The 25000-nt window shown below is 51.3% G+C and overlaps 3 protein-coding genes across 7 annotated transcripts in view; all 3 read left to right on the top strand.

The window, feature by feature from the left end:
• Window positions 1-2107, top strand: part of LOC117644670 — a 33562-nt gene extending 31455 nt beyond the window's left edge. The window contains exon 7 of the mRNA XM_034384282.1: window positions 560-2107. The gene's annotated coding sequence lies outside the window, so the exon portion shown is untranslated. The remainder of the gene's footprint in view (window positions 1-559) is intronic.
• Window positions 2108-2522: 415 nt separating this feature from the next.
• On the top strand, window positions 2523-11337 carry LOC117644596 (zinc finger protein 473-like). 5 transcript variants are annotated; one of them, XM_034384178.1, is made up of 15 exons: window positions 2523-2634; window positions 3495-3731; window positions 3842-3940; window positions 4026-4238; window positions 4367-4686; window positions 4792-5141; window positions 5231-5317; window positions 5403-5655; window positions 5740-6028; window positions 6108-6737; window positions 6830-7197; window positions 7278-7500; window positions 7582-7858; window positions 7942-8183; window positions 8321-11337. In XM_034384178.1, exons 2-15 carry the CDS (start codon window positions 3531-3533, stop codon window positions 8531-8533), a joined length of 3765 nt encoding a protein of 1254 aa, XP_034240069.1. In that variant the 5' UTR covers window positions 2523-2634; window positions 3495-3530; the 3' UTR covers window positions 8534-11337. The 5 variants fall into 5 exon arrangements, with proteins under 5 accessions (XP_034240069.1, XP_034240071.1, XP_034240072.1 ...); XM_034384180.1 differs by having other exon boundaries at window positions 2561-2701; window positions 4029-4238; XM_034384181.1 differs by having other exon boundaries at window positions 2561-2701; window positions 5740-5977.
• Window positions 11338-19486: 8149 nt separating this feature from the next.
• The window catches only part of LOC117645150 (protein Wnt-16-like), a 49475-nt gene continuing 43961 nt past the window's right edge, over window positions 19487-25000 (top strand). Inside the window, exon 1 of the mRNA XM_034385125.1 lies at window positions 19487-19721. The gene's annotated coding sequence lies outside the window, so the exon portion shown is untranslated. The remainder of the gene's footprint in view (window positions 19722-25000) is intronic.

Here is a 25000-nt window from a genome sequence, read left to right as displayed (position 1 = left end):
GGACGCCGTCCAGCGAGCATGTTGTCCGTCCAGCCGTCCAGGCCGCCCGAACGACGCTCTTGATGCCTAGAGGCGTGTTCGGAGGACGGCGCGTTGCGGCGACGAGGCCGTTTACACAGCCGCGTCGCCGTAGCCAATGGCACAGTGGGCCAGAAGACCGGTGGAAGCGGCCAAAACTCTGGACGCGTTTTGACGCGTTTTGAGCTGCAGAGTCGCTAAATGGGACTCGAACCAAACGAGTGACCCCACCAATGGATTGGTCTCCGAACGAGGAACCCATTGGTGGGGTCACACGTTCGGTTCGAGTCCCATTAGCGACTCTGGAGCTCCAAACGCGTCCGGGACTTTGACCGCCTCCACCGTTCTTCTGGCCCACTGCGGCACGCTGGACGAACGCGGCCGGTTGGCATAGCAGTGCTGCCACAAAAGCAGGCAAAACTTCCCGCCTTCCCACCAGTGCCGAAAGGGTTGCCAACCTCAGATCGCTGTATTTGTTGGGATCATTGTCGACATTTCTTTTCGGTCCTAGTTGGTAACACTGTGTCTCCTCTGTGCGCAGGTGGGTCTGCCGATCCGCAGGGGAGGCCGGCGGTCCGAGCACGACGCGGTGACGCCGCTCACGGACATCAGAAGGCAACGCGCAACGCGGTGGAACGAAGCGACCTGATTGGCTGCGACGCGCCGTCAAGAGGACATGCCTCGTGGAGAGGAAGGCCGGGCCGGCCGGGTGGCGATACCCCGTGCGGGGGGTGACCGCGCCGCCGCGGGGTATCGCCGTCGTCGCTGCCTCCCTTCCACCACACCGTGATGGAGAACTGGCCGCCAGCTCGCCGGGGCGGCAGTGTTGTGTTGCCGTTTATTTTTGATCGGCAGGACGGCCCAGGACGCCTCAAGGACGCCTCAAGGACGCAGGACGTCCTCGTGAGAAATGCAGGCGAGAAGGAAAAAGAGTCTCGCGTTGAGCTGCCCGTTCACACTTCGCTGTTTTATAAATCCGCTGTCCCTCCCTCCCTCCCTCTCTGACTACCCGAGCCGGGCCATCCTCGCCGTCTCAAAGGGACTAAAGTCGCGTAAATCAATGTTTCAAGTCGAACATAAAAGTTTGATAATCAGCTTTTAGTTCTGGCCAAAGCGGGGACCCGCCCACGCCAGAAGCCCCCCCTCCCCCCTTTTCCCCGGCGTTCTGGTCGGCTGGCTGACCGCGCCGTGAGCGAGAGCGACTGCTCCGATTCTCTTGTAGAAAATTGCGGACTCCAGTGCAAATAAACTTGATGGGACTTGCTGGAGAGGTTTGGTTCCGGAGACTCTTCCCTGAGGAAAGTGAGCCTGGCACACTGTGGGGCCACTCTGTGTCGAAAGTCCTCTTTTCCAAACCTCGAGATCCTGTTAGAACTTGATTGTCGTTGAATAACGCTGAATTGTTAGTCATACCACTCTCCCGCTTGTACCTGTCCCCATGTGCGAAGCGACCCCGACCCCGACCTCGTATGTAAAAAAAAAATAAAGCAAATACCTTATGTCGTGTTGATATTAATTCTAAGTTTAAGTGAGAGACACTGAAGGAAGGATAGTTGGTGAAGTTGTTGGAAGGCTGTGTGATCATTGCACGAGATTAAGTGGAGCGTTCGTAGCGTACTTCATCTCTCCACGTATATTATACTGCATACCTGTAGCTGTAATTTTAGATAAATAAAAGATTTTCAGATTGTGTATTTGTACATTGGTTCCGGGAACTTTGTAAGTTAGAGGAAATTGTGTCTTCAAGGAATAATATTTTTGACTAACTGTTGGTTTTAGAAGAGTGTTATGCCGGTGAAGTCGGTGGACTGGCGTAGTGTGTGAAGTAGGACAAAAAGTTGTGAATATTATATTATATACATATAAACATATTAATCACGCAAATCCATATCAAAATCTCGTTCCCTCGTTCTGTATTCTGAACAATCATCTTACGATGATGTTTTCTTTTCAAAATATGTTTGTGTTTGTCTTTTTAATTTCGTTCTGTTTTTTTCTTCGCCGTACCATCCCAATTGTCTGCTAGGGGAGTAGCCGGTGCGTTGGGCTGCGGCGTGCATCAGGAACTCTACGATGTAATAAAAATGATGATAAAATAAAGATAATAATGTGAAACAATTGACTCAGCCTTCTCCCTCATTGTATCCCCGTCTTTCACATCATAGCCACAAGGGGGGGAAAGCGCAGTAATGACACAGTTCCAAGACATTTGGCGAAACTGAAAGGGAAACCGGAACACTTTGAAACGACGGGAGAGAGTCGGCGCCACGAGAGCGCCACGTTTCGAACTTCCCGCGATTTCCAGCGTGCGTGAGTGTGTTCCGCTACCGCATGTGCGGTCAGTTCTGGTCTCTGCCCGAAAGCACCCACAGTGCCTCGTATCCTTCATCGCGTAGAAACTTACCCCCAGAAAATCAAAACTAGATTACTTTTGTTGACTGCAGCCCTCAGTGGCAGCGCAAAATCACCCGTAAAGTCCATTTTCAGCGCGAGACCAGTGCGCCTCAGAGCGGCTTAAGGAGCATACCCTCAACGCAAGTTTGTTTCCGGTTCCCTGTGGCAAACACTGTTGTCACATTTGTTACAGTGGTGCGATGTTTTAGCGAAATTATTTGTGTACGTACTTTTGAAGCAACGCCGAAGACTCATTCATCTTGTCACAAACACGAATGCTGCGATCCAAGTGTGTTTTCAAAACTGACACCGGCAAGCATTTTGTGCTTAATATCGTCCATTGCTCCTTACACAAAGAGTGACCTTGCTAATGCCTCCTGAAGCATTATTAAATTTTTTATTTCCCATTTCCCGTACCTCGCCAATGTTTGCAAATGATCAATTTCCCAGTTAATTGCTATTTAGGCTTTTCCCCGATGGTGCTTGCTAATTTCGGCAGTCGCGAAGTATTCGTTCAATCTGGCATTTTTTCCTGTTAGGGCATTTTGTTTACAGCGGTGTAGAGCGAAGAACGCGCGGTTGAGGTTATGTCTCTGTTGTCACGGCGTTCTTTCTCTCTACTCGAAGTTTGATTTTACACTTTAGTAAACTATTTGGACCGTTAAGTATTTTATTGAACGATTATAGTAATATTAGGATCTGAGTTGATTGGTCTAGAGCCTACAGAGTTCAGCATCAACTTGGAAATGAAAATTGTTATTAGCCTGCTTCTGTGTTTGTTTATCTTTAACAGACTCTCCAACATTTTAGCCAATCTAGTCTCTGTTCCCTTGATGGTTGAATATTTGCTGGACAGAATTCCATCATCCCTGCAATGAATCTCGTTTCCTTTATTTCTTCCTAACCTTGATTACATTATTCTAAATTTTCTGAATAGTTCTCATATGTTGTCACCCTTTCTTGAACAACTTGGCTATTAATCCAACTGTTACCTATCCTCCAGCTTGGCATTTCCGCTTGAAGATTTTTATTATTTGCTGGCGACTGTGTTTTTCAAACTTGACATCTTTTCTTGCTTGCAGCCTCACAAGAGCAGTGGACTCTCTCTGCTGTCCAACATGGATGAGAGCTCACAAGGCTCCGTCGAACTGATTGAAGGAGTTGAGATGGTGACTCCTCACGGGGAAAAACTTCGAGGCACCATGAGGGAGGAGTACATGCAGCAACCCTGTATTGACATTCATCGTGTCTCTGGAGGCTCACCTGGCGGGACTCTTCTCACAACAGACCTCATGCAAGGTCACATGCATCCTCAGATGGTATGTAGAGAAGTTTTTCAAGATAGGCTGATCCTGCTTTTCCCAATTTCTAACTTTGTGCCTTATTGTAGTTGTATCTCATCATAACTGCTATGTTTCTGTTTTTATAGGTGGAGGAATTTACAACTCATGGTGGGACAGAGTACTATGAACATCACATATTGCAAGAACATGACTTGGGTGATGCTGACCGACAACTTGTTGAATTGGTATGTAACTGATTTTACCCCTGGAAGATTGAAGTTTGTAAAACTTTTATGTTGGTCTTAACTCCATCTGTTTTCTATTGTTCAGCAGGCAGTGGTTGAAGAGCCTCAGAATTTGACAGCCCCTGTCACTGTGGTTGGAGAAAAGGGTGAAATAGCAGCCATGTTGTCAGCCTATATTCAAACCACAGGTGACATTACGGGTACTCACCAGATAATAATTGACTCCAGTGATAGAAGTGTTAAGATGTTTCAACAGCAAAGACTGCCCTCCTTGTCCTCTTTACCACCTTTGAAGAAGGTTTGTTCTAAAATTCATGATTTTATTGACAGATCTAACCTTTTGCTTTCCTGTACTGGTTCAAATTCTGAGCTTAGCTGTTGTCATCACTGGTTTTTGAAAACCTTAACAATTTATCATTTTTGCAGGCGTTACCTAATTCAACTATACGTAGCCGCTATTTGAGACATCAACCTCATCATGCTCTTGATGAGGAAGTTACACTGACTCCTATGACAACACACCATACTCTTGATGGAACAAATGTTATTGTAGGGCAACATATAGTTCATGAAGATGCAGTTGAAGGGCATAGGTTATTGGCCACAACAGATGCTGAAGGGCACACTATTTTGGTTGAAGACCCTATTACTCAGAAGATACTCCAAGAATCTGTAAACCAACATCGTATAATCACTCATGACAACCAAAGAATTCTGGTTACTCATGATTCATCTATGTCTCACAAGTATGATGTCTTTCAAATTTGTTTTATTTCTTCTTGGATACCAGTGTTTTTTTTTTTCTTTTTTTGCTTTTTTGTCTATATTTTAATTTGGACTTTGTTCCACAGCTTGGCAACTTCCACTGGCGGTCACAGGATAGCAACTAGTATAAATGGCCATCGACTAATGGACGTCCAGACAGATCATACTACACGGTATATAACTCATCAGGAGGCAAGTGTAGTCACAACTATGTCTGGCCAAAGACTGATTACGCATCCAGCACAAGTTCAAACTCAGACTGAAATGGATGTGGCTGAGAGGCTATTAGATGAAGAATCACCCGAGCACCAGATGTTGGTGCAAGAACAACTTATTCATGTTGTTCTAGATCAGAATGCTCAAGCAGAGCTAGGAGTTGTGGTTCCCACACCAGGTCAGCGGGTTCTTCTTCAAGGACCTGAGGGATGGACAACATGTAAGTGACATTTTAGTCTGGTTTTTATCTATGTATGCTTCCCAAGACTCCACCTGTCTGGACTTAAATTGTGCCCCTCTTGCTTCCAGTGGACCCAGCAGGATCCTGTGAACCAGAGACTACAGATCATGACTCGAGGGACACTGCAACAATAGTAGAAATTCAAGATCATCAAGGTACTTACAATTTGGTAGATAAACTTGAATTGACTTAATGTTTCTATGTGCTGTTGTGATTATATTTTATCTTTGTTGTCCACAGGACTTACAGTGAAACATGAAGAAATTGACCTGGCTGAGTCTATGGTGGAGGAAGTTGAAGGTTTGGATGGGTCTGTGGATGGCGTTGCTGAAGGCAGTGACGGCGATGCTGCTGTTGATGATGGAGTGGAAGATTCTGATTATGACGGGGAAGGTGACATGAGAACTTCCAGAAGAAGCCTCCCCCACAAAAAAAGACTCTCAAAGAAGCTGAGAAATCCTCGGAAACCTCAGCCTCAACCTTTGCCCAAGAGGTATGAGCTGTTTGTTCAATTTGTCCTGCAAATTAAGCTAGCTTTTACATGATTTTGCTCTAAAATTTTGTGGTTATTTTTCAGTGTCAATGCAAAGAGCTTCAAGTGTAACAAATGTGCAGAACAATTTCCTACGCAGGCAGCTTATGCAGCTCATAGAGTTACCCATAATGTATCAAGCAAAAAGAGTTTATCATTTTCTTGTGAGATATGTGGCAAAATGCTAGCTAATCAACTGAAATTTTTTGAGCACTTAAAAGCCCATTATGAGCCTGGATCAGGGGTACTTGTAATTGATCCGTCTAGTTCTGCAAATGGGCTTGTAAGTATGGAAAATGGGTCAGCACACGAGAAATTAGCTGATGGCAATGTGGTGAGGATTCTCATCTTATATTGGTCAGCATTTTCATTTCAAATTATATTTTTCTTTCTAATCTTGTGCTTTGTTTCAGAATGAGAATACCGTTTTGAAGGACAACACACATCGTGGACATCAACATATTGTACAGCATCAGCATCATCCGAAACAGGAGCAGTTACAGCAACACAATTTGCACGCAGTGCCTGAGCAGGAAGCCTCACAGTCTCCGAACCATCACCAAGTCCCTCAGCAGCATATTCAGAGGCATGTACCGCGTCTTTTGTCTCATCAAGTTCGACGCCACCATGAAGAACCTATGGAAGAGGAACATCAAGTCGACATGCAAACCATGGTGCTCAAGGTGGAGAGCGAAAAGCCCCACATCTCCATGCAGCAGCAGCAGCATCTTGTCCAAATGCCTCAGCTTCAGAACGGCCGAATGAGATCTGTGAAGAATGAACAGGAGAATCTCCAGACCATTCAGCATCACCAGCGAACTCCCCACCACTCATCTCAGACAAGTCGCCAAAGCACCACCCACCAGTCTCAAAGTTCCTTACAGCAGTCTGTGTTAAATTCTGATCCGCCACCATTAGTTCCTATCCTTCCTCCGGTCTCTACCATCACAGGATCTCTTAACTTAAGTTGCCATTTGTGTGGAAAAAATTTCCGGCGCCAAAAAACTCTAGAAACTCACCTGAGTATTGCTCATCCTAAACAGGTAAGAGTGCCCTGGGCTGTTCAATCGCATAAATGTCAGACTTGCTTTGTGCATATTTTTTTTTTAAATGTGTATTATTTTTAACTTTGTAGGAAGACATCGAACAATTTAGTGACCCTGAAGACATGATGGAGGGGATTCGTGAAGTTGTGGAAGCAGGAGAAGGTTCTGATGAAGATTCCCAATCCATGGTTCGCCTGACAACACTGACAACTCATAGTGCTGACTCAGTAGATAAATCACACTCCGACTCTTGGTATCGCGATGACGATATTTCAGCCACAGAAGCAGATTTGCAAGCGCTTCAGCATGCTGAAAACGAACAACGCAATCAGGGACACATTCAGCATGAAGGAAATTCTCATCAACAGCAAGCAGCTACTCAGTTAGAGGTTGCTCACATGTGTGACTTGTGTGGTGATGCTTTCCATTCCAAAGCGAGGCTCAACCAACATCTCAGGTAATGGAGCTTACTTTTTAAGCCTTCTTCTTCCCCTTTGTTCCATGATGGCAATCAAATGAACTGCATTTACTTTACAGAGTGGAGCACATGGAGCTTCGGCAAAAAGGGAAAGATAAAGCTATTGAAGATGATGACGACTATCCCAAAGGCAAAAAGCTGCGCCGTTTGGCTTGTAACCAATGTGACAGAGTTTTCAACCATCGTAATTCTCTGGTGTACCATCTAAGAAGTCATTCAGGAGAACGTCCTCATCAATGTGAAGAATGTGGGAAAAGCTTCTTTGCAACTAGCGCTCTTAAGGTGTGTACAATTGCAATCCTATTTTATTTCTCTGTCAGTGCTTGAACTAGTTGCCTAATTTTATTTCTGGACACTTTGCAGGTCCACATGCGTTTACATTCTGGTGATAAACCTTACAAATGTGAATTTTGTGGCCGAAACTTCCGCCAATGGGGAGATCTTAAATATCACTGCACATCTCGCCATTCTGAAGAGAAGCAGTATCAGTGTGAATACTGTGGAAAAGACTTTGCTCGGAAGTACTCACTCATTGTTCACCGTCGTATTCACACAGGTGAAAAAGACTATGTCTGCGAATTTTGTCAGAAGAAGTTCAGAGCTTCTTCATATCTTCAGAATCATCGTAGGATACATACAGGTATTTGTCTTAGCTTCCTTGTCCCCTTTTGGTGTTGAACAAGGAGATCATATCAATTAATTGGCTTTCATTTCTTTCATCAGGTGAAAAACCACATCGTTGTGAAATATGTGACAAACCCTTCAGAGTGCGTTCTGACATGAAACGGCACCTCAACACTCACAATCGAGAGAGGCAGCGTCTCTCAGGTGGAGCTAATGCCAATCGTGCCAACAAACAGGTGGAAGAAGTTGATGAAGCTGAAGTTGATGCACCAGATTCGCAAGACCACATGCATCAAAATCTTCATATCCATGAGCTGGATAACGCTACAACAATTACCGTGGTATGTTAAGAAAACTTGCATCTCCTTATGTCAAGCGTGCCTCCTCTTCAGTCAGAAAATCTCATCCACTTCTTTTGTGCCCTGACTTGATTACATTTGAGTAGTAGTTTACTTATGTTCATTGTCTGTGGTTACAGATGAAGACTGATTCTGAAGGAGCGATGGAGATCTTGCCTGATGACCCCAGCAGCCAGGGCGCTACCACAATAAGTCTGAGTGCCCACTCGACGGATGCTGGCCTGCAGTATGCCAGCGATAGGGACACCATGGACTCCCACCACCGCTCGCACTCGGGCTCGGCGCAGACCAGTCAGCTTGTCTATGTCCTGCCTACAAGTTATTACATGTAGATGACTCTTAACATCACCTGGCAATTTTTGTGACAATGCCCAGTATCAACTGTGAACTATCTCCGTTACTTCGTTTTCTCTGTGATATTTCTGAAGTCCGACTGCAAAAGGCAATGACAATGTCTTTGCACGGCTATCTTCGACCCTTCATGTTACCACCGTGATCCTCATTCGCAAATTGTACATAATGGTAGTCCGATGAATTGTGAATATTGTACAGAGCTGCTATAATTTTGAGAATATGTATGTTTTTGTTGATTTTGAGGAAAATTATTGGTTTAAATTTATGTTGGGTCTTAAGATATTTGCTTTTATTTCTTTTCACAAAGACTCCATCTTGAATGAATCATTTACCAATTCTGTGTATCCTAGAAAAATGCATGTATTCATGGAGAAGTGACCTGTCGTGGGGAATATTTTTCTGAGCAATTTACTTTTAGCTGTTTGTCCTGCCAAAATACTGTTCTTGGTGCAGCATTTGTGCATCATTTTGTCAAGACTACTATGTTTTCTTGTAATACTGTGACCAGAAAATTTTATACAGCGTTGGTGCCTGTAATTAATGAATTCAATTATGTTTTTCTCTGTTCCAATTTATATGCATCAAATATTATGTAATCACTGCCATGATTTAGATGTTAATTTGTAAACCAACAATGAATTCCTTATTCTGCTGTGCATCAAACCCGAAGTATGAATTACCTCTGTTATAGGTCACTTAATTTCTATGGAAATGTATTTTTGTTCTGTGACACACAACACTAGATAGTTAATGTGTCTGAAGGTGTTTCACCTGTAGTAATGTATGTAGTGTATAAAGTACAAACATGTGTATCCTTATCTCTTAATATTTGTTGAAGTGTGATCTGAGTTACAGACTTCATGACAGATTTTTTGGAGGCAATACTTGTTTAGGATGATAGCTTTTAGTGCTGTGATTGTGGATTTACCTTTGAAAACACTTTGGTCCAAGGCTGTAAATATATTATGTCACTCCTGCATTGAAAGTACAGTAACACTAGCAACTTAGGAACATATACAGTACTTTCTGAGAGAGGGGTTTTGTACAGTCAAATGTGTAAGTGAGGCTTTAGTTCTGTTTTCTTGTAAGCATGTGGTGAGACCCCATACAAACTAGGATCCTAAGTACTTCAATTTATTAGTAAGGTCATTTCTAAGACATATCAGAATTAATACCACATAAAGTATATTTTGATGAAACAATTTTGTTTTCAGTTCTGTTTTTGTAATTGGTATTTTCTTGTGAACTTCAAGATTTCATATATCACTGTAAAGAATGCTGTGGCAAACTTTGGTGGCATCTTGTGTGTTTGTGCTTAAGGTCATGTCTTTTACTAAAGCACAAATACCTGTTAGATTTCACCACATTTTTAAAGCATTAATCCTGCTTTGTGATACAGTTTCTGGCACTTCACTTTGTCTGTGTTAACAGCAGATATTGAAATTTTGCAACCTTGTGCCTCGGCTTTTGCATCTTAATACTCATTTATTCATATTCCTCCCTGTTGTTGGTGCTGCTTCAAGAACAAATTCTTGTTAATGTGTGGCCTTAATTAATTTATTTTAATTCTCTTGTTGATGAAGGTTACTTCATTATTTATCTCGTAAACAGAGTAGATAAGGCCGAACTTGGTACATTGAAGGTATTGGTTGCCTTCTTACAGAAACATCTTTGGATAGGTGTGATGAAAGAGCCTAGCTATTTATCTACGTACTTGTTGTTTTATTTAGTACGTAATTTTTCTCCAATGCTTGCCCTTGTGTTTTGGTAACTCCCTTCCATACCAGTGGATAGTCTTTTGATATTATTGTATTTTGGGAAACACTGTGAAATGCTCATAACATTTTATAAAGTGGACTTCTCTTAATTTTCCATGAATTTTGCTCAGCCTACACAACAAGCAGATTTAACCTTTTAATCTTAATCTTGAATTGTATGCAAACCAATGCTTTTTTGCTATCATTGGCAACCATTAAAACAGCTATCGGTTTTTTAAAAATACTACATCAACTAAGTCAACTGTTTTTAAAATGATTTTATTTTGATTCTGGATTGTTACATATTTGTATGTATCTCCATCTGTAATTTTTTTTTTTCCTCCAATCTGATACCAGTACCTCAAACTCACAATTTCCTTTTGTAACTGCTTTGCAAAGATTTATTGTGTTTTGGATGAAACTATATTTCTGTAACATTACAATAAGGACGTTGACTAGGGATAATTATTGCTATAACACCATACCGACCTTACACAAGGTCTCCTACTCTTAATATCGTATTTTATATTTTTGAGAGGTTCATGATAATTTTAACTATTAGGACAATTTAAATGCTGATTTTACTAGCACAAGACTGAAAACGATAACCAAAGTGGCCAAATGTGGAAAGTTAAATCCTGTCTTATGGCCATCACATTTTTGCTTGGACATGGAACAACATTGATCCTTGGTTGTTCAACTTGTGGCCAATCATTGGTTATTTCCCCTTCCTCTTCAATCATGTTGTGTCTCTTGAGATTGTCTTGCGATCTTCCTCACAAAATGAACTATGGAATGTGGCATTGTGAGTGTTTTGAGAACAAAGCAACTACATCTCAAGGGTGGTTCAATTTTTCAATGATGTTCTTGAAGTAGTTCTCCCTGCCCTTCTCATGTGGAGCCATAATCTTAAAACCTATGTTAATATTGATAAGTATTTTTCTGAGACGAATGGAGGACTGATGTTATGTAAGTTAACTTTATTGGTCTATTGTACATTATGAAATAGATAACATTGATATGCATTTGAAAGTGCTTCATTTCGATTGCCCTCACATTTGACCAGCACCACTTCTATTGGAATGGGTAACTCTTTAAATTTCGGTACCGCGCTACCCCACACTGGCACTACCCCCCTGCGCTGGGGTGCTCCGTCTCTCCCCCCCCCCCCCCCTCCCTCACAGTGGGTGGAGGCGGCCAAGACTCTGGACGCGTTTTGAGCTCCAGAGTCGCTAAACAGGACTCGAACCGAACGTGTGACCCCACCAAAGGATTCCTCGTTCGGAGATCGCCTCGATCGCCATCGCCACCCTGTTCAGATTAGGGGGTCTCGCACCCACAAGGCGCGGGCGTCCTTCCGTCCGAGAGAGACCCACACTGGAAATGCCCCACGAGTGCGAGAGAGAGGAGCCACTCAATCTGGACCATCGTAACAATTAATTAAGGCAGGGCGGGCGTGAACGTGGATGCGAGTGATACGGGCGGTGGGGTGACAGGGGCGCTCTGTCTCTCTCGCACTCGCGGCCCGCCCCGCAGGGCCCGTAGGGGTGCGAGAGAGACAGAGCGACGCGGCCGCCGCCACCCACCGCCAGCAGCCCTGTCCGAGGCACTGCAACGCACTGCCCCGCACAGCCGGCCCCAAATACATCAAATAAATTAAACGACTCCGCCGTTTGGCCGTGCAGTGCGTGGCAGTGCGGCGCCGATTGGCTCATTCCGTTCCTCGCTGTCTCCGTCTCTCTCGCTCCCTTACGGGACGCCCCATGAGTGCGAGAGAGACGGGGCGATGAGAGTAGCAGTGCACTAGCTAGTGTGGATTAGGCGATCGTGGGACGAGCTCGGACGAAGACAATTGGCTGGTCCCCGACACACCAGCACCAGGAGACTGATGTCGAGAGTCGTTTTCGTCGCTCTGTCTCTCTCACTCGCGCGGCACGCCCCGTAGGTGCGAGAGACGCACAGCGCGACTAAAGCGACTCTCGGAAGTCAGCTCGAGATATCGGTCTGCAGATTGTGACGCTCTTGTAGGCCTTTCGGAGGGAAAAATTGCCTCCCAGTTGCGGTGCTACCAGCCTTGCTTCGAACGACGCCACCCCCATGTCTCTCTCGCTCCCCTCCCTACCCATCTCCAGTTGGCCAGTTAGCCCACATTTCAGGCAGAAGGCCCTAAAGCACCGCTATCTCAGCGACCCACAAGTCCGGCGTGCCCAGGCCGTCCAGACCCAGAGTCCCTGGGGCCCGGGGGGCGTGGCGTGCACACTGTATTTGTGCTTGCATGCATTGGGAAGTCGCTGGAACGCACGCCCGCGCCATGCCCCTATCTGTCGCTGGACGATAGGACTCCCCACCCCCTTCCCCCTCCTACACTCACATATTCCATATTCATATTTGCACCCCCACCCCCTCGATCCCCTCAAATAATATGACGAATTCATGAGCACAGCAGCAACAGCTCATTTCCCTGGCGCCCAGTTTTAAACATTATTTTTTTCAAACACAATTCGGAATATTTTTTTCTTTTTTTTTTCTCGGTTGCCGCCGTTTTTGGTGACACGCTGAGTGGCAGGCAGGTGAGGTATGCAGCATCATCACATGGAAACGGAAACGGAAACGAAAAATTAACAGGATTTTTAAAACGACCTGTAACACCACCACCACCACCACATCAACAACAACAAGAAAAAGCTTAAAGTGGGGTCAGTTCCTGTTTGACTGGCGATTCAACGAGCATAGACAAACACGAACAGATCACAAGATTACCGTCATTTTGTCTCGAGAAAAATAAAAAAAAATAAAAAAGGCACTCGATGCCAATTTATTGGTCGGCTAATCATGATGGTAATGAAGGCAATAATTACAATGGGAGTGCAGGAAGCGCAAACAAACAGGAAGACATCCACACCGCACAAAGAGATGAAAGGAAATCGGAACAACGGCCCGCAAATAAAGCGTCAAGGGGGGAGCGTCTGTCTCTCTCGCACTCGCAGGGCGTGCCCGGCCGTGGCCGGACGTGCCGCGAGTGCGAGAGAGACGGAGCGACGGCCTGCAGGGCAGCATGCCGGCAGCATGGGACACCGAGCTTGTTATCAAGACAACAGCACTGATTTTGCCAACCGAAATAAAATGATGCAGGGGCGCGTGGCGGATGCGGAATAAGAATGGGAGGGAGGGAGGGGGAGGGGGAGGGGGAGAGAGAGAGAGAGAGAGAGAGAGAGAGAGAGAGAGAGAGAGAGAGAGAGAGAGAGAGAGAGAGAGAGAGAGAGAGAAGGAAGAAAACAGGAATAAACTCGGTAATGGTCTGGCTAGGCGGCCGACGGGAAGGGGTGCCCCAAGGTGCCAGGGCCATTTCACTGCTGCGGTGAGCCTCGCCTCGCCTCTCCGTGCCCTCCACGGCCTCCACGGCTCCACGGCCTCCACGGCTCCACGGCCTCGGCGACGGAGTGGCGATTTGGCCATCGTTTCGAAATCATAGGCACGGCCAGGCGGGCTAGGCGGGCCAGCGGGCCAGGCCGAGGGGTGGAAGGGTGGAGGCCAAGCCCACGGCCAGGCCGGCTGCGACCCCTCTCTCTTGCATTAGTTCCTCTTCACGGCGAAATGGGCGGCACATTCTGGCACCAAGATGCAGATAGCCAGCAGCGTGCTTCCCGGCACACAGTGGGCCAGAAGGCCGGTGGAGGCGGCCGAAACTCTAGACGCGTTTTGAGCTCCACAGTCGCTAAATGGGACTCGAACCGAGCGTGTGACCCCACCAAAGGATTGCTCTCCGAACGAGGAATTCATTGATGGGGTCACACGTTCGGTTCGAGTCCCATTTAGCGACTCTGGAGCTCAAAACGCGTCTGGAGTTTTGGCCGCCTCCACCGGTCTTCTGGCCCACTGTGCGCCTGCCTGCTTTTGACTCCGCACGCTTTGCGCGCTTTGCGCGGGGTGCGTCGCCAGCAGGGACTCCCTGCAAATGACATCCAGCCTGAACCGAATTCGAGCATTGGAAAGTGTCTCTCCGTGTTGCTCGCACCATTCCCGGCAAGAAAAAACGACAACCGGCAAACAAACAACAGCAGCTGTAAGTAAAAATGAAGAGGTGTTTTCTTTCTCGCTCCACCTCGGTGTTTAGGGTAATGAGTCTTGTTTGCGAGCGTGTGGGCAGTGCGGTTCGCGGCACGGCCAGGCACGGCCCGCAATGGGATCGCCTTGTAACCGAATCCCTGGCCTCTGATTGGCTGCAGCCTGCAGCCCACAGTTTGCAAGCCCCGAGGGAGGCCAGCGGAGAGCGGAGCAGCGGAAAAAAGCTCCGTATTGTTATTCCCTGGGGGTCGTTTGAGGGAAGGCAAGGCGAAGCAAGGCGGAGCACAGTGGGCCAGAAGACCGGTGCAGGCGGCCAAAACTCTAGACGCGTTTTGAGCTCCAGAGTCGCTAAATGGGACTCGAATCGAACGTGTGACCCCACCAATGGAGTGCTCTCCGAACGAGGAATCGATTGGTGGGGTCACACGTTCGGTTCGAGCCCTGATTAGCGACCCTGGAGCTCAAAACGCGTCCAGAGTTTTGGCCGCCTCCACCGGTCTTCTGGCCCACTGCGCGGAGCAAGGAGCAAGCAAGGGTTGAGGGACGCGGCGTCCGTTGCATATCGCGGGCCTCGAGGAGGGGGAGGGGAGTCCTCCCGCCGCGTCCCGTCTCGCTCGCACTCACGGGCCGCCCCCCAGGCCCCGCGTGCGTGCGAGAGAGACAGAGCGACGAGGCTAATTCGGCGGCAGTCGGCCTGATCGCTTTGACTCGGCGTGTCTGGATTTCGTTAATAGACAGGCGATGGAGAGGGGGGAGGGGAAGGGGGACGCGCGCCGGCCGGCTGGCCGGGACGGTGGCGGCGTGGCGGCCCGGAGACCGCCGCGGGCCATCCTCCATCTCTTTGAATAATCCACGGCCACACCGCGGAGCCTGCAGTGTGCCTGCAGTGTGCCTGCAGTGTGCCTGCACTGCCATCAGCCGCTCGCCTTCTAATCCCGCGACGCCGCGACGCCGGCCTCTCACTTTGAAGGACCACAGTGGGCCAGAAGACCGGTGGATGCGGCCGAAACTCTAGACGCGTTTCGAGCTCCAGAGTCGCTGAATAGTCCTCGAACCGAACGTGTGACCCAACCAATGGATTCCTCGTTCGGAGAGCAATCCATTGGTGGGGTCACACGTTCGGTTCGAGTCCTGCTTAGCGACTCTGGAGCTAAAAACGCGTCTAGAGTTTTGGCCGGCGGCGCCGGTCGAGGACGGCGTGGCTTGTGGACGCCGTCGGCGCTGACCCTCCCCGTCGACACCGGCTGCGGCCCCACTTGGCGACGACGCGGCCTGCGCGCATTGTCCCGGAAAAATCTGGGGCCAGGTCCCGGAATGGGCGCCGGGACGGCCGTGAGCGCAGCGCAACGTGGCCAGCGTCTTCCGGCGGGGCGGGGCGGGGCGGGGCGTGGCGGGGCGGGGCGGGGCGGGGCGGGGTGCCGGGTCAGGGGTTGTAACGTTTCGTTTCAGTATTATGGCCACCCTTGGGCCAGCCGGCCAGCGCACCTGCGAGCATCCCCGGAGCCAGCAGACCGATTCCGAGAGTCGTTTCCGTCGCTCTGCCTCTCTCGCACTCATGGGGCGCTCCGTACAGGTGCGAGAGAGACAGAGCGACGACTCTCGGAATCGGTCTACAGGTTGAGCCTCGCCTCGGAGAGAATGAAATTCAAGTGGCGATCACCCCCAAAGTGCCTGCCTGCCCAGCCTGCCCCCCAGGGCCGTCCAAGGGCTTCCGAAGGCCCCCGCGGGGGCACACTCCCAAAAACGGTGGCGCCTCCCCTGGCGCTAATCTGCGGGCGCGGGTTCGACTCCCGCCGTCGGCCGGCTAATCTTTTCGATAAGGAATCGCGAGGGAGGCGAGTGGCGCGACGCACAGTGGGCCAGAAGACCGGTGGAGGCGGCCAAAACTCTAGACGCGTTTTGAGCTCCAGAGTCGCTAAATGGAACTGGAACCGAACGTGTGACCCCACCAATGGATTCTTCGTTCGGAGAGCAATCCATTGGCGGGGTCACACGTTCGGTTCGAGTCCCATTTAGCTGGAGCTTTACTCTGGAGCTCGAAACGCGTCTGGAGTTTTGTCCGCCTCCACCGGTCTTCTGGCCCACTGTGTGGCAGGGAGGGGCGGCGTCGTCTGTTCATTTTGTTTTTTTATTGAATCATCCGGCATCAAACTGCAATAAGTGGTGGTGGGTCGAGTCACTGACTATGACAACCCGACCGCCCCGCGCTCCGCCCACCCCGACCAAGGGAAGGGGCCACACCGAGGGCGGCCTCCCCCGCCGGTGGCTCTGTCTCTCTCGCACCCTGACGGCCAGCCTTGCGAGTGCGACAGAGACAGATCCGAATCGCTCCCCTGCCTTCCTGCACACTGATTCCGAGAGTCGCTTTCGTCGCTCCGTCTCTCTCGCGCTCAAGGGGCGTCCCGCATGGGTGCGAGAGAGACAGAGCGACGACTCTCGGAATCAGTGTGCTGCCTCCGCTTCGGGGCGGGGAGTCGCGGGGCCAGCGGATTGTGTTTGTCAGCGTGTCCGCGTTGTCACATCCAGCCTGCACCGCTCTCGTCGCTCTGTCTCTCTCGCACTCACGGGGCGCCCCGCGCTGGTGCGACAGAGACAGAGCGACGACTCACAGTGTGGCGCTACGCGACCTGGAGGCCAAGCAGGCCAGGCAAGTGATATGCTAATCGTGGGGGAGCCTCTGTGCAACAAAAGTTGCGCAAGTTATTAAAAAAATAGTGTACGTAAGTATTTTTGAAAAATAAAAATATTTAATTGTGCTATTATTTGAACGCGTATTTTCAGTTTTCGGACGTTTGCCTCCAAGACGGATCGCCTCAGGTGGCCGGCGACAGTCGACAGTGCACTAGTAAGTGCACTAGTAAGTACACTGTTGTCCCTCTGCTACTGTTTATACTCTTTAAAAGCGAAACCCGGCGCACCGGGACAGAACAAGGAGAGCCTAGTCAATCCGATCCAGATTATGTCCCGTAATCCCCTAATGCCCCCACACTGCCATAAATATTTGGTGAGCCGGAGGGGAGCGCGGCGGCGGCGGCAGCGCAGGTACACGTTGACACAAAGAAACGCCGCCGCCGGAGGGGAGGGGGGGCGCGGATGATGCCTGCCTCCTGGATGCTGCTGAAATCTACCGGCTGCAGACTGATTCCGAGTGGACCAGCAGACCGGTGGAGGCGGACAAAACTCTAGACACGTTTTGAGCGCCAGAGTCGCTAAATGGGACTCGAACCGAACGTGTGACCCCACCAATGGATTGCTCTCCGAACGAGGAATCCATTGGTGGGGTCACACGTTCGGTTCGAGTTCCGCATTTAGCGGCTCTGGAGCTCAAAACGTGTCTAGAGTTTTGGCCGCCTCCACCGGTCCTCTGGTCCACTGTGCGACGAAGCCGGCCCTCGGAATCAGTCTGCAGCGAAATCTGCAGCAGGAGAAGCCCGAGAAGTCCTGCAAGGAGGCTAGCCGAGAGGATGATGGGGAGAATACTTTCGTTTGGAGTCAAGCTCTTGATGAGGGCGGCCGAGGCCGAGGCCGTGGCCAGCCGTGGCGCGGCGACTTCAAAGGTACGGATCTTGTTGTGGCGGGGAGTGGTGGCCGAGGCCGAGGCAGACCTGCAGACTGGGCACTGCTTTCGTCGCTCTGTCTCTCTCGCTCCCTTGCGGTCCTCGCGGCACGCCCCATGGGTGCGAGAGAGACAGAGGCAGGCACCCTCGGCTGGGCTGGCAGTCGAGAGACGTCGAGAGCGGAGCGTGGTCACTGCGAGCTTGCCGGCGCGGAGGGGAGCGACGCCAAGGCCAGATATTGAATAATTTGAGGTTATGAGCGGTCGCGCGCGGACCAAGTTATTAATGGACGTTCCCGTTCGAGTTTTTGGGTTTTTGGGTATCTGGAGCGGCCAGCCCGGCCAATGAGAGGCCATCGAGGAACGCGCCGGCCTATCACGACCGCCATCGACAAGCAAACGCCTCACGCACGCTCGCCATCGCCCCGCCCGGGCAACGCCGCACAGTGCGGATGCGCCCAAAACTCTAGACGCGTTTTGAGCTCCAGAGTCGCTTAACAGGGCTCGAACCGAACAGTGACCATCTCTGCCCCACTTGACACCTGTAGTGACCATCTCTGCCCCACCTGACACCTTTCGTAACCAGCTCTGCCCCATTTGACACCTGTAGTGATCATCTCTGACCCACTTGACACCTTTCGTGACCATCTCAGCCCCATTTGACACCTGTAGTGACCATCTCTGCCCCATTTGACACCTGTAGTGACCATCTCTGCCCCACTTGACACCTTTCGTAACCAGCTCTGCCCCATTTGACACCTGTAGTGATCATCTCTGACCCACTTGACACCTTTCGTGACCATCTCAGCCCCATTTGACACCTGTAGTGACCATCTCTGCCCCATTTGACACCTGTAGTGACCATCTCTGCCCCACTTGACACCTTTCGTAACCAGCTCTGCCCCATTTGACACCTGTAGTGATCATCTCTGACCCACTTGACACCTTTCGTGACCATCTCAGCCCCATTTGACACCTGTAGTGACCATCTCTGCCCCACTTGACACCTTTCGTAACCATCTCTGCCCCATTTGACACCGTTGGTGACCAGTTCTGTCCCATTGGACGCCTTGAGGCGCTCTGAAGCGCCGTTACGCGGCGAAACATTTTCGGAGAGTCAGGCAGAAGTAAAACGAAGTAAATGACGAGCGGCGCTGTTTCCAACGCGTGTGAAAGGTCACACTCATCAGGCCGCGCCGCAGTGCGCTCCTCTGTCGTCTGTCTCTCTCGCACCCGCGGCACCGGCAGAGGCACCGGCCGAGCAAGACAAAGACAGGCGGCGTCTCAAACGCGGCCGAGGCATGTCCAGGCCTCCAGGACTGTAGTCCGGGCGAGGCGGCCAGGCAGCCAGGCACTGGTACAGGTGTGAGCGTGGTCATGTTGGGGGGTGGAGTGGGGGTAGATACCTCGGGGCGGCGGCTTCGCTTGCTCCGGTCCGGCTCGGCTCGGCCCGCCCGACGCGGCGCGGCTGCGCTCGGCCGCGGCGCGGCTCGGCTCGGCTCGGCTCGCGGCGGAGTCCTTTGGAGGACCCTCCTCAGTTCGCTGCCCGCCGCAGCGCCGCACGCTTCGCGTCCCCGTTCACCGCCCCGCGCTCGACCGCCACACCGTGTGACGAGCTCGCTTCCGTGCCAGTGCCGTGCAGTGTGTGTGTCTGTGTGTCTGTGTGTGCGCGTGTGTTAGTGCGTCAGGATCGTGCCGGATTTTTGCCACCCGGAGTACGACGGTGTGCTTGTGCCTTGCAGTGCACCAGCAGACCGGGGTCCAGCCGGCCGGACTCGCCGACACCAGGTACGCAGCGGTACGCGCGGTGCGCGCAGGAAGAAGTTGTTGTTCTTGTTGCGTTTCGCTTCTGCCTTGCGCGCCTTGCGCCTCGACCCGAGCCGTCCAGCCCGGTGCAGCCAGATAAGTAAGTCCAGCCGCCTCACAGTGGGCCGGAAGACCGGCGCCACCGGCCAAAACGCCAGACGCGTTTTGAGCTCCAGAGTCGCTAAATGGGACTCGAACCGAACGTGTGACCCCACCAATGGATTCCTCGTTCGGAGAGCAATCCATTGGTGGGGTCACACGTTCGGTTCGAGTCCCATTTAGCGACTCTGGAGCTCAAAACGCGTCCGGAGTTTCGTCCGCCTCCATCGGTCTTCTGGCCCACTGTGCGCCTTTGAACGCGATGCCGGCGAGCTGAGAGTGCTGAGCGAGCCCGGCCGTTGCGCGGCGCGGTCAAACGGGGCGCCGCGCTCTGCCGTGGGGCCGAGGCCGGTCGAATGGGGCGATGCCGGGCGATGCCATCGGGCCTCCATTACACTGTAGGGCCCGCCTACGCGTCAAATTAGCCTCCGATTTATTGATTGGGTGATCTAAACGCGCGGCCTTTCGAGTGGCGCGGCGGGGCTCAAAACACAAGCTAACTGAACGGGGCTGGGCGGCTGGGGAACAGGCTCTCCAAGAAGGCTCTGTCTCTCTCGCACTCACGGCGCGTCCCGTGTAGGTGCGAGAGAGACGGGGTGACGAAAACGACTCTCAGACCAGCTGGTCTGCAGTGCTAAGCAATCCATTGGTGGGGTCACACGTTCGGTTCGAGTCCCATTTAGCGACTGTGGAGCTCAAAACGCGTGTGGAGTTTCGGCCGCCTCCGGTCGTCTGGCCCACTGTACCGGCACGGCGTTTGGCGTTGATGAAGCTGGTCGATGAAGTGACACCGAGGCGCTGCACTGCTAAGCGAAGCGCCGACCCGACCGGCTATCTCGTCCACTCGACTGAGCAGCCGAGCCGTGGCGTCGCGCTGTCCCTCTCGCACTCACGGGGCGTCTCCAAGCGGTGCGAGGGAGACAGGGAAGGGTCCTTTCGGATTCGCTCGGCTTCAGGGAAATTTGGGAAAGGTTTTACAGTATAGGGGGTCGCAGTATCGCGGATGGATCGAACACGCAAGCGCGCGGCAGGGATGAAAAAAAATCGGGAAAAGAGACGAGTTTTAAATCTAGTTATGGGGTGCGGCTTGCGGCTTTGTGGCCGAAAGAGAGAGAGAGAGAGAGAGAGAGAGAGAGAGAGAGAGAGAGAGAGAGAGAGAGAGAGAGAGAGAAGGGGAATCGATTCATCGATTCAAAAATCCTTGTGAAGCAGGCTTCGTTTTAATTAGCACACCTGGTCGCCCTTGTTTTCAATCGGACACTGAAATTGCATTGGCCGAGTTATCGTCTCGGGAATAGCAAATGCGGTGCGGACCTGAGCCTAATGAAGGGCACACACACAACACACTCACTCACTCACAGGCACCAACACTCGAGGGAGACAGAATTCTACAGTGTGGTATGGGTGCAAACGTCTTTGTCTTGCAACAGGCGCGGAGGCGCTTCCCTGTGGTATGGTAGTGTTGTTGTTGATGGTGGTGGTGGTTGTAGGTGTTGATGTTGATTTGTTGATATTGGTGGTGGTGGTATGGTTGTTGTTGATTTTTTGATGGTGGTGGGGGTCGTGGCGAAGTTAATGACGTTGATTTTTTGATGGTGGTGGTGGTCGTGGTGAAGTTAATGATGTTGATTTCTTGATGGTGGTGGTGGTCGTTGTTGTAGATTCTGATGTTGGTCGTTGTTGTGGTTGTTGTGGTTCTCGTGGTGGTGGTGGTGGTTGCAGCCCCTGCCTCAAAGCCCTTGGGGCAGGGGCTGCAGGGCTAGTAAGTATTGAAAGGGCTTCAAGTGACCGGCCGTACCATTGTCCCCAGAAAATGCCCTTCCCTTTTCATCCCTTTTTTATTTTTCCTTCCGCCGCGGAAGCACAAGCGCGCCCAGATGAGAGACGGCCGGGTTGTTCGAGGTTCGAGCCCCACCGAGGGCGGATCCCTTTCTCCTTTTCCCCCCGGCCTTCTAATTACCCAAACCGACGGCCTGTCTCTCTCGCACTCATGGGGCGTCCCGTGTAGGTGCGAGAGAGACGGAGTGACTGGGCTCACAGCGCCGCGCCCGGCCGCGCTGCCACAGTGTGCTGCCGGGCTCCTACACTTTCCACCTGAGCTCTTATCAATCGTCTAATTGGTTCCCACGAGCCCTGGCCGCCCTGGCCGTTCGGCCGGTGGGCCGCACAGTGGGCCAGAAGACCGGTGGGGGCGGCCAAAACTCTGGACGCGTTTTGAGCTGCTGAGTCGCTAAATGGGACTCGAACGGACCGTGTGACCCCACCAATGGGTTCCTCGTTCGGAGAGCAATCCATTGGTGGGGTCACACGTTCGGTTTTAGCCACTCTGGAGCTCAAAACGCGTCTAGAGTTTTGGCCGCCTGCACCGGTTTTCTGGCCCACTGTGGGCCGTCTGCCCTCCCTCCAGGTGGAGTCTCTGGGGCATTCGGCCCGATAGGCGTGCCATCAATAAGCCCTGGCCAGGCCCGCGGCTTGGCCGCACAGTGGCTCGCCTAACCTCAACGCAGCCACACTGTAAAATGTTGAAGCATCACTTCGTGACACGAGGTCAACGAGGACATTGTCACACGTTCGGTTTCGAGTCCCGTTTAGCGACTCTGGAGCTCAAAACGCGTGTAGAGTTTTGGCCGCCTCCACCGGTCTTCTGGCCCACTGTGCGTGGCGTGGCGGTACTGCGGACCAAACTGTGGGCAAACAACTGGCGAATGCGCCCTGAATGCCGCCGTGTTTACCTCATGTAAGTTTCACCCGCCCTTCTTATTCCCAGCGGTTTTTACTCTTTTCTCCTGGAAGAAACCCCCTGCAACCTGATCCTCCTACAGCTCCTCGAACCGAACGTGTGACCCCAACAATGGATTCCTCGTTCGGAGAGCAATCCATTGGTGGGGTCACACGTTCGGTTCGAGTCCTGTTTTGCGACTCTGGAGCCCAAAACGCGACCGGGGTTTTGACCGCCTCCACCGGTCCTCTGGCAAATACGCTGTGGGGCGGCGCCGGCGGCGCACCGGAGGGGCCACGATGCGGGGCGAGCGTTGTTTTGGAATTACTTGGATCGAAACTAATGCGCCAAACTCCATCCGCCATTAGGAAGGGCTCCAGATTGTTGCGAGTTGGAGCACGGCCGCGGTGTGAACAGCCTGGAACGGCCTGGAACGGCCTGGAACGGGCGACTCCAGTGACTGATGGCTGGAGCGGGCCAGTTGGAAAATCAGCGGACGCCGCACAGTGGGCCAGAAGATCGGTGGAGGCGGGCAAAACTCTCTAGACGCGTTTTGAGCTCCAGAATCGCTAAACGGGACTCGAACCGAACGTGTGACCCCACCAATGGATTGCTCTTCGAACGAGGAATCCATTGGTGGGGTCACACGTTCGGTTCGAGTCGTGTTTCGCGACTCCGGAGCTCAAAACGCGTCTGGAGTTTTGGCCGGGCAAAAAGTCGGAGAAAAGTCAAATTCTCAACATAAAGGAAATGAAGATAATACAAAATTAATCTGAAGGAAACTAGAGGGAAGTCCAATGAAGTTCAAGCAAAAGTCAAAGTAAGAAAAAGACAAAATAGAAATAAAAGCAGAAAAAAAGCAGTGAGCAGTGAAGAGATTTACGAGAGTTCACACACTCACACCGCACATCCACACACACGCACACATTCAATCACGCACACAGGGAGAAAACGCCCCAGCGCGTTTCGCGCGAGTAAATCAAAGGCTGCACCGTACCACGTGGTAATGAGTGAGGCATTCTTACGATTCAAAGTGCGTCGCTATCGACGCCTAAAACAGTTGCCATGTCGGCCCGCCCCGCCCCGCCACGCCGGCCGGGCACAATAGGGAAGTGGGGTACAATCCAGTCGGGCTGCAGACTGAGACTCGTTCTCGTCGCTCTGTCTCTCTCGCACCCACACGGCCTACACGGTCCGCCCCATGAGTGCGAGAGAGACAGAGCGACAGTGTGCTGGAAGCTGCTGGAGAGGAGAGCCTCCGTGGGGAAATCATCGACGACCTTCCATAGCATTAGCGGAATTTCAATTTTTGACAGTGTGCGCCCGTCCGACCCGGCCGGCCGGACGACCGGGGCCGCGATAGGGTTTTCGTCCAGTGGCTCGTTAAATTTGATTCCGCGTCGCTTTCCGTTGCGGAGCGCGTAAATGTGGAGCATGCTTTTCGGGAAGCGCTTGCATCGGTCCTGTACCGCAGCCTCCGTGGTGGTGTTTAAAGGGACGCAAATTGTGCCCCTCTCTGTGAATTAATCAGCAACCGGAAATCGATGGCCTCTCTCTCTCTCTCTCTCTCTCTCTCTCTCTCCTCTCTCTCTCCCTCTCTCTCTCTCTCTCTCTCTCTCCCTCCCTCTCTCTCTCTCCCACTCTCTCTCTCCCTCTCTCTCCGGGGCTTTATCTGGCTCAGCTTGTCCGTCTCGCTTGCTCTCGCAGGGCGTGACAGCGGGCTGCGCGCACACTGGGCCATTGTCTGTGTGCTGATTCCGACTGATTCAGCTCTCGGCTGGCTGTGGTCCTGGGGCGACGCGGCACATCAAGTGTTTCGCCCGGTTTGCGCTCATTTCAAAATCGCTAATTTAGAAAAAAAAAACTTTAGGTTTTTTATGGGGTGGGATTAAAAATTTTAACACGTGAGCACACACCAAGTACTTTTATCGTCCAGAACTAGCATTGATACTAGATTCGTGACTATGTGGGACAACATTCCCGTATTAAGATTCAGTATTTATAAAATGTGTACTCATGTAAAAATTTGTTCTCAACTTTGCACGAAAATACACGTCCAACTTTGCAGTCTCCCTCGCAGTGTGCGAAACGCGGGCGGCCGGCTCCCTGTTGAGCGCTATGCTTGCTAAAAATGAGACAGTGTGCGTACGAGCATTGGTACACGTACGTGCGAGCGATATGGGATTGGGAATAGACAATAGACGTGTCTGCCGCAGGCAGGGGGCTGGAGTCGGGGGTGGGGGTGGAATCAGTATCAGTTTCCGCATCGGCCGGCACCACTCTGTGTGTGTGTGTGTGTGTGTGTGTGTGTGTGTGTGTGTGTGTGAGTGAGAGAGCGTTCCAGATTGCAGCAGTGATGACGTGTGGGACCGACGGGGGGCTGGTGCGCTTTTTGAACCCTCTCGTCCAATCGTGTGCCCTTCTTGTATTGGCGGGGGTCTCT

Source organism: Thrips palmi, unplaced genomic scaffold (genome assembly GCF_012932325.1).
Source record: "Thrips palmi isolate BJ-2018 unplaced genomic scaffold, TpBJ-2018v1 HiC_scaffold_18, whole genome shotgun sequence".
Lineage (NCBI taxonomy): Eukaryota > Metazoa > Arthropoda > Insecta > Thysanoptera > Thripidae > Thrips > Thrips palmi.
Note: the sequence above shows the minus strand (reverse complement) of the source record. Positions and strands in the feature narration are given on the sequence as shown.

Bases quoted from the DNA above. Each gene is read 5' to 3' on its own strand.
- LOC117644596 (XM_034384178.1), top strand. From the start codon at position 3,531: ATGGATGAGAGCTCACAAGGCTCCGTCGAACTGATTGAAGGAGTTGAG. The intron at 3,941-4,025 runs GTATGTAACTGA...TCTATTGTTCAG, and splicing joins ACCGACAACTTGTTGAATTG to CAGGCAGTGGTTGAAGAGCC. The intron at 7,859-7,941 runs GTATTTGTCTTA...TTCTTTCATCAG, and splicing joins TCATCGTAGGATACATACAG to GTGAAAAACCACATCGTTGT.